General features: G+C 38.6%; 1 protein-coding gene across 1 annotated transcript in view; it reads right to left on the reverse strand.

The window, feature by feature from the left end:
• Positions 1 to 8,557: 8,557 nt before the first annotated feature.
• LOC143032581 (ionotropic receptor 21a-like) overlaps positions 8,558 to 10,000 on the reverse strand; it is a 20,567-nt gene continuing 19,124 nt past the window's right edge. The window contains exon 10 of the mRNA XM_076197448.1: positions 8,558 to 9,130. Coding sequence (XP_076053563.1) covers positions 8,558 to 9,130 — 573 coding nt within the window. The remainder of the gene's footprint in view (positions 9,131 to 10,000) is intronic.

Below are 10,000 nucleotides of genomic sequence, written 5' to 3' on the forward strand. Positions count from 1 at the left end.
TTGTGGGCAAATCATATGTTGCAACGAACTTATTTATGTATGAAATAATTCCTTTTTGTGGGAAAAATGTGGCAATCCAGATTTCCTTGCGGGAATTTTGTGGAAAAAATCTCGTTTGTGGGAACTGGCAGAGGATCACAGTGACAACACTGCTTGGGGGTTAGGGGGAAGCAGAGACTAAGACGTATGACCTGCTTCTCAAATTTCACCTTTTTTCTCAAGTTCGATCTCCACACTAATGGAGAAATAATCTTTTAATGGTTTTTTGAACACATACTATAGATACAGCCTCCAGGCGTATAGCATCTGCTAAATATAATCCACTTCTCCCAGTATTGGTTTTATAGACCCCCAAGAACAAGATTCACCTGAATCATCAGACTGTACCTAAGCTTAGTTTTAGTTTTTTTTTTCTAGTTTCTTTGCTGCGAACTAACTAGATAAGGGTGTCAGTTTGTTTCGGGGGGGGGGAGTCTACATTGAAATTAGGTTAATTTTTTTGGGCTAGAATTCTTCATATAGTTTAGTTCTGCAGTCCTGTCTTGGGTCCGCCAGATAGCCCAGGTATTGGGACCCAGTGAGAGGCTAGGCTAGATCACATAGCCCCAGTTAACAACAATATCCATGCTACATGTAACAGTAATTACCACACCAAAGGCAATGAAACAATAACATCGTAGGTAACAACGACAATAACACAGGTACCGGTGGTAATAACAATAAAGCCAAAGATGGAAGACGAAGAAAGGGATAAACAAAATGACAACTGTAAATTTGGGGTGGTAACGACAAATGCCACAGATAACGAAAGCAATCGTGGCAGAAAACTATGAAGACAACGCCACAGATTTTGATTGATAAATAATAACGGTATTATTTCAGTTGTGCACACCTACGCGATATAGCATTAGAAAATTAAATATTAATTTTGTAAATCAAAATACATGAACGTAGTATGCGATTTTCTTGGCGGAAAAAAAAAAATGCTACAAACATATCTACTGACGAACAAAGGCGCAAGGATACGGTACGGACGCCATGCATCTGTCCAGTCCGGTTACTGTCAGTTAGACGATGGCTTTCACGTTGTGGACCGGGTGTTCTCCAACTCCAGGTGACGTTAATAAGCGCTGTTACAAAGACAATAGGGCTTCCTTGGACTTTATGAGAGAACACGTGGTTCTGCCGTCGTTTGTTAATTGCCCGAGGTTCCAATAATACTCAAGCCGTCAGCATCCGTGACGACGACTACGACCCGGATGATCTTTAGAATTCGAGGTACCGAATTACTAAATATAGGTTAGGTTACTTAGGTTAGGTTCGGTTAGGTCAGAATAGACGAATTTATCATCCTTTTATTTCTTCGACCTCGGCATCTATCAAAACAAACATGGCGTATTATTCAACCGCCGCGACTTTGTTCGTTAATAAATTGGTTTTAGCAACTTTTTTGTTATTGATTTCCGCCAAGAAAATCGCATATTACGTTTATGTGCTATAATTTATTAAATTTTTAATTAATTTTTTATTGCTATATTGCGTAGGTGTGCACTTCTAAAAATTTACCATCAGTTATTTCACGGAAATCTTGATCCTAATATTTGTCTAGTTTCGATTCCTAGGTATTACATACGAGGTGCACACCTAAGCGATATATCAATAGAAAATTCTATTTTATTTTTGTAAATCAATATACATCATTGTAATATCCGTTTTTCTTGGTGGAAATTGATAACAAAACGAATCCTAAAAAATATTTACCAGCGACAACTCTGACATCGACGAGCTTCGAGACGCCATCTTTGTTTTTGTTTGTTGTGGAAGACGAACTAATGGAAGTCTAATAAATTGGTCTACTCTAGTGTGATGACCTCTAGGGATGCTAAATGCATATCCCATAGGAGGTTAAGTTTTGTTAGGTTAGGTTTTGTTAGGTTTTGTTAGGTTTTGTTAGGTTTTGTTAGGTTTTGTTAGGTTTTGTTAGGTTAGGTTAGGTTAGGTTAGGTTAGGTTAGGTTAGGTGTGGTTAGGTTAGGTGTGGCTAGGTTAAGTTAGGTTAGATTAGGTTAGGTTAGACTAGACCATTTTATTAGACTTCCGTTAGTTCGTCTTCCACAACAAACAAAAACAAACTTGGCGTCTCGAAATTCGCCGACACTAGGGTATCGATTTTAGCATTTTTTTTTTATCATTGATTTCCGCCAAGGAAAACGTATATTACGTTCATGTATTATAATTTACAAAATTAATATTTAATTTTTCTATTGATATCGCTCAGGTGCGCACTTCTGAAAATTCACCAATTTCTATTTTTGCCCTAGGGTTTTCGCTTTTTGCTATATCGTATATTAGACTCTTGTGTATTACGTCGACATTTCACCAATGCTTCTGTCCTTGAAAGAAGAACATGTACGCCGTTTCAGCACCTATTCTGATCAACCTATTCTCAGCCAGAAGCTGAACAGAATCGTCTGGCGTCAAGATGGCCGTCGCCAAGATGGCCGGCGCCAATCGCAGCCATCAATTAGGGTCATCTGTCGAACTCATCTCTTCATTTAGTTTATTGGCCGGCCGTCGTCGGGGGCGGCGATCCATTTCAATCAACTAATTGTTTACCTAGTTGTGTTAATTGATATGCCCTGTGATCAATGCAACAATTAATCTTATGTGTGTATATATGTATATGTATGCACATATATTGCTTCTGACCCTGGCAGTGGGCGGGCAACAGGGATGGCCCTTCATCCACAAGGAGCTAACATGAGATGGAAACAAATAGGTAAGAGATGGGTAGGAATAGCTGCATGACTTGGCAGACTACCTCCCTTATAAGGAAGAAGAGGCCCTTAGTATGTATGTATATACATATATATATATACATATATATATATATATATATATATATATATATATATATATATATATATATGTATATATTGAAGAAGTCCTGATGTGGACAAAACCTCAATATTAAATCTCCAACACTTCCCTGTGTTTACCTCACCATCATACCACCCATGTGTGTGTGTGTGTGCATACACACACACACACACACACACACACACACACTCATATATATATATATATATATATATATATATATATATATATATACATATATATATATATATATACATACATATATATATATGTATATATATATATATATATATATATATATATATATATATATATATACATATACACTGAATGGTTCCCAATGATCAATTAATATGTATAAACTTTCCCACCTGCACATACTAGCTAAATGCACTATCATAGCGGAGGTGGGTTGAACGCGATATTTCGTGTAGGTGTATGTAATTCGAGCATACAAATATAAGAAAGTCGTACTCAACTTATATCTCTCTTGATAGCGTATTGGTTTAAGTCACTGTAACTTTGTTACGGGTTAGCTGGGTTCGAATCCTCGGCTCGTCCACGTTTCAATTTCCAACGGATGCCTCCATCAAGCGATTCTTCAGTCTCGACTGCGATGGCATGGAATTAAAAGTGATTTGTGGTTGAAAAAAGATATGTATACATAATATTATATATATACATATATATATATATGCATATAATATGTATGTATATATATATATACATATATATATATATATATATATATATATATATATATATATATATATATATGTACAGTATATGTTGGTAACCACTAAGGAAAACAAGAAACACGAAATTCTCAAGCACCTTCGTGTATTTCGCATACTCAGAGGAATACAAATGAAGTTATAAGCAATACAGACATTTGATAATAATATAAGGAAGGGGAAATAAACCGTCAATACACAAGAAACATGAAATTTCCAAGCACTTTCGTGTATTTCTCATATTCATGGGAATACAAATGAAGGTATAAGCAGTACAGACACTTGGTAACAATATAAGAAAGAGGAAATAAACAGGAAAAGCATGACAGATACAATCTTAGAACGTCACAAAAAATAAAATTTTCCAAGTTGTTTGGAAATATTACTAATAATAAAATTATCCAACCTATATAAGCCACTACTAATGTTCAAATGAATAAATTCAGTATATTAAACGAGATTGTTCTCTACGATGTTTCTGTTCATAATCGAATTACATGATAAAATGGGTGAAGCCTTAGACCAGTCAATACAATGATTAAGTTCTTTCGTATGAATAAATGATGCAGTTGAATTTTGCGCAGTTCTAACACTATACTTGTGATGTTTGATCCTAGTTGAGAGTTTGCCCGAGGTGAAACATCTCACAATCTCTGCAGGGGATTTTATATACGCAGCCGCTTGAATCCTTAGGGGAGTTCTTAATGATTAATTTCTTGAAAGTATAAGAATTATTAAATGCTACTTTAATATTCCATGTTTTTAGTAACCGAGGAATTTGAGTGAATTTTTCACTGAAAGGTAATATCAAAAGATTTTTTGTATCATAGGGAGGTGCGGGTTGAATTTTATAGATATTGTTAGCAGAGGCAAGAGCGTTATTTAAAAGTATTCCACGGTACTTTAAGTTCAGACCGACTTTGAAAATGTACTCAAACTCCTCATCAATTAATTCAGGGCTGCAGATACGGAGGGCATGTAGAAACATGGAAGAAAATACTGAACATTTAACTTCTTCGTTATGGGTTGAATAATAATGAACATATGAATGAACATTTGCAGATTTTCTATATATATTTAAACTCATTATTTTCTCTATGAATAAGGTAATCCAAAAATGATAACTTACAATTTGTTTCTAATTCTATATTGAATTTAATGGAGGGAACCAAGTCATTGATTGTAAAAATAAATCTAAATTCTCCGTACGTGGCCTCGACCGTGCAGTTGTAGCGTTCGAGGCCGCCACTACGGCGGTCCGGGTTCAAATCCCACCCAGGGCTGAAATAATTTCAGTATCGCTTCGCTGCGAGTCGTTACTCCAGCTCTCGTGGGCGGAGATTTGTGTGTGTGTGTGTGTGTGTGTGTGTGTGTGTGTGTGTGTGTGTGTGTGTGTGTGTGTGTGTGTGTGTGTGTGTGTGTGTGTGTGTGTGTGTGTGTGTGTGTGTGTGTAAGATCTCAGCATTACCCATAGATTGGTCACATATGAGCTCTGAGCTCTCTTTCGGGAGGGAAATAGCTGTCGATCACGAGTCCATCACGTGATCCAAGACTATGGTGAACCAGAGAGCGATAGATGGCAAAATAGCACACAATGAAATTCTTTAAAAAAAATTATATGAATTACTGAGAACAGGCGAAATAAGATTACCCATTGCCATACCAAATCTTTGAAGGTAATATTCACCATTGAATTCAAACTTGCAATCTTTGATACATGATTTAACTAATTCAATAATAACTGCCGTTGAGAATGATAAAATTTTATCCAAATGCTCAGTTAGGAACACAATTAGATCGTCAATAGGAATATTAGTAAATAAGGAAGTAATATCAAAGCTAACGAGTTTGAAATTATGATTAATATTTAAATTATTAAGCTTTTCAACTAAATATACATTATTTTTTACGTTAAGAGTGTGAAACCTTGCCAACTAATAGGATTAATAGAGACACAAGCCATTTAGACAAATTATAAGAAATGGACTTGACAGTGCTAATGATGAGTCTTATTGGATTATTTACCCTGTGTGTTTTAGTAAGTCCATACATGGAATAGAAATGCGTGATAGAAGTAATTCGCCTTATCAACTCATCTTCCCCTTTCAACAAAGACTTCATGTTTTTTGTTAAACTGTGCGTTTACATTATTGAAGGGGTTGGTTTTCAGTTTAGTATATGTGATATCATGAGACAATAATTCGTTCATTTTGGACAGCTAGTCATCTTGGTTTAAAATGACAACGGCATTGGTTGTGTCCCCTTAAGTAACATGTAGGTCTTTTATCTTTTTCAAGAGACTTCAATGACTTAATGAATCTGTTTGGGCAGTTAGGATAACTTATTACCTTTGCAAATATTAAATTCTCTCTCTCTCTCTCTCTCTCTCTCTCTCTCTCTCTCTCTCTCTCTCTCTCTCTGTATATATATATATATATATATATATATATATATATATATATATATATATATGTATGTATATATCCGATAATCTTTATGACAGTTGCATGCAGGATTCGAACCCACTGCACTCGGCCATCCGTAGATTACCGTAATCTACGGATGGCCGAGTGCAGTGTGTTCGAATCCTGTATGCAACTATCATAAGAATTATCGGATTGATGTCGCTGCTATTAGCGTATTTCTCTCACACACACACACATATATATATATATATATATATATATATATATGTATATATATTTATATATGTATAATATACATATGTATATACACATATATATATACATATATATATATATATAAATATATATATATATATATATATATATATATATATATATATATATATATATATATAAATTTTGACTATCTTTCATCTTTTTCGCATTGGGAAAGCGTGCGCGTGTCTCACGGCTCGTTTGTTCCTCCGGCAGGTCATTCCCACTGAGACGAGGTCAAAAGACTTTGGAAGCTTTATTCTGGTCGGCGCTGAATGCCTGTAGATTCCCGTGGGAGGAGGAGGAGGAGGAGGAGGAGGAGGAGGAGGAGGAGGAAGGTCAGGAGGAGAAGGATCAGGAGGAAAAGGTGAAGGGTCAGGAGGAGGAGGAGGAGAGAAAATCGAGAAGAAGGAGGAGAAGGTAGATATGGAGGAGAAGGAAGGGGAGGAGAATATGGGGGAGTAGGAGCACTAAGATGAGGACAAGGAGGAGTATGAAGACAAGGACAAGGACGAAGAGGATGAAGAAGGACGAGGACGAAGACAAAGACAAAGACAAAGACAAAGACAAAGAGGGTGGCAGCGAAACATAAAAAGAAGCAAGAAAAAAAAATCCAACAGGGAGAGGGGGAGGGGGAGAGGTAGAGAGGGAGAGGGGGGAGAGGGAGGGGGCTGGGAATCTGTACTCTAGGGCTTACGTTTGGTGGTGGTGGTGATGGAGGGGGAGGTGGAGGGGGAGGGTAGCTGTGACATCCTACTATAGAGGCGCTGTGCCTCGCTGCATTGTCCTCGATTCCGAGCGGCGTGACGGGAAACCAGGACGACTGGATGGGGAGGACGTTGAGTCCATGAATCGGGAAAGTTTCTCTCAAAGTCGTCGTCGCTTTGGTCTACAAATTCTTCTCCAACTCCTCCATTCACTCGTCTATAGGCTGGAGCAGTCACCGAGGAAAGTAACGAAGCAGAGTGGGTCTATTTAATCGTATCTTCGGCGAAAAGTGTCGATGGGTTGGGAAAACAAATTAAATGAAAAATTCACATATACCTGTGTATGAGGTATGGAAAGGAGGGAACATGAGAAAGTACTTGTGATAAAGTTGAAGATAATTTACTAAATACATGTGTTGCTCAATTAATTCCCAATAATCCTACAATCTCAATCTCTCTCTCTCTCTCTCTCTCTCTCTCTCTCTCTCTCTCTCTCTCTCTCTCTCTCTCTCTCTCTCTCTCTCTCTCTCTCTCTCTCTGTTTATATATTAATACACTTATTCAATTAATGTAAAATTTTGTTATATCTAACGCTGACTCACTAGATAGGTTCCATTAAACATTCAATTTCCTGTTCTCTATTACTTACACACGTAATTACAGCCTTGGCACCTGCCCACTCAGTCACTCAGACTGATGATCAAATGTACTGAAATCCAAATGTATTATATATATCTCGTGACCGACTTTTCTCTGATTCCCATTTCTCACGATGATTAATTAGTTGCTTTGTAGTCTGACCAACGTAAGATGGATTGAACATGAAATTTTGCATACACACCAACTTTTCTGAAGCTTACAGAATTAGTAATGAGCAATTGTCGAGCTTGACAGAACATAGATGAGAGGTAGCAATGAAATTTTAAGGCTAGATGAGGGAGTTTTATTTAGAACCAGACGTTTCGACCTTACGGGCCTTCTTCAGTGAAGAAGAACCAAGAGAAATTTTAAGGCTAGATGAGGGAGTTTTATTTAGAACCAGACGTTTCGACCTTACGGGCCTTCTTCAGTGAAGAAGAACCAAGAGGTCAGAACGTCTGGTTCTGAATGAAACTCCAAACTCGACTCTTTAAGTTTCATCTACCACCGCACCTTCATAATTGTCCGGCTGTTTCAATTGTAAATGGGCATGAAAATGTTGTAATAACTCAGGGACATCAACCAAATTGAGTTGGTGATCTAAAATCCATTGGTTCTTCTTAACGAACGTTTCCTTAAGAATCGTCAGGTTGATGAAGTCGATGTTCGTCGCTACGTTGGATGTCAGAAGACTTTCATTCGTCTTCTTTGTTTCTTGAAACTATTTTGATTTGTGCTCCCTTAACCCTACTTTCATGTTTTGAACCTATTTTTATTTCTTTAACACCTTATGGCGTTCTAGACCTTATTTGATTTCTCTTCCACCTTTTAATGTCCTTGATTTACTTTGGTTTGTAATCTACTCTTTGACGTCTTAGATCTAGTCTAATGCCTGTTCCCTCCTTGTTCTCTTAGACCTATTCTGATTCCTGTTCCCCTTCATCTGTTGTCTTTGGTCTTTCATCCTTACGGGAATTCCCGAAGCACAGCTCTGCCAGGAAGGCCAAGACGGACAAGGAGAACCCGATAAAGATGGCGAAGAAGGCGCCCTGCAGGTGGTAAATGGTGAAGGCCAAGGGCACAGGGTTCTCCGGGTCTGCCGTCGCCGCCGGGGGAGACCCCTCTTGCTCTTTGGCAGACTCCTTCTTCGCCCGTAACGCCATCCGGCTCTGCAGGGCGGAATTCCGGATGAGGTCGGACATCCATTTCTCGATCAGTCCAGACTCTATGAGCCTCTGGACCAGCTGGTCGAACTTCGTCAGGTAGAGGGAGCCCTTGGGAAACGCCCACCCAAAGCCCGCAGGGAAGAAGTCTTCCCTTGCGATGTGAACCGCGGTGTAGCCGTTACTGTCCGTGAAGTCTTTGGCGATGAGGTTCCTGAAGTAGGTCTTCCAGGAAATGAAAGCGTATCCACTGTCCAGGACCTTCTCCATGGAGACCTTCATATTCGCGTATTGCATGTCCTCGAAGAGCCTCTTGTAGATGGGCACCTGCAGGAGAGGAGAGGGAGGTCATGTTAACAGGCACCCTTTACCTTCAACCCTTTGGCCCTTTAGAGCTACCCTTCAGGTGAATAAAATTGACTGGAGGCAGACGAAAAAAAAATGTATAATGAGAGGAGAGCTATTCAACACTGATTCGTAAAAATGCAAGCAAGTATCACGCATACCATGTGTATGTATCACAACTAACACCACAGTTGAAAGAAAGAATGAGTTGAATAAGCGAAACTATATATTTCGATTGCTAACTGCAATCCTCTTGCAGTTAGCAATCGAAATATATATTCTCGCTTACTCAACTCTTTCTTTCGTCCCACTGTGGTGTTGTTTGTGATTTACAAATGTGTTCCTACATTTCTCACCAGTGATGTGTATATATAGTTAAAGGTTTTTAGCACAGACAGTACCAGGTACATGGATACACAGTATGTGTACATGTGCATGTGTTTATGTGTATGTGTACTTTACGTGTATGTGATTCACCATGGTCTTGGATCACGTGTTGGACTTGTGATCGACAGCTATTACCCTCCCGGATGAGAGCTCAGAGCTCATATATGACCGATCTATGGGTAATGCTGTGACCTTACACGCACACACACAACCAACTCCCCGCCCACGAGAGTTGGAGTAACGACTCGCAGCGCAGCGATACTGAAATTATTTCAGCCCTGGGCGGGATTCGAACCCGAACCGCCGTAGTGACGGCCGGGAACTTTACCACCGCGCCATGGAATCGTGTGTATATACACGTGTGCCTGTATGTACATTTATCTAACTGTATTTACCCCAATCTAATATACAAGAATGGATTTAGGAGCAGAAACTTCACAGACCATTTGCAGGCAGTGAATCAAC

The sequence above is a fragment of the Oratosquilla oratoria genome, chromosome 14 (assembly GCF_046742065.1).
Source record: "Oratosquilla oratoria isolate Oo_2021 chromosome 14, ASM4674206v1, whole genome shotgun sequence".
NCBI lineage: Eukaryota > Metazoa > Arthropoda > Malacostraca > Stomatopoda > Squillidae > Oratosquilla > Oratosquilla oratoria.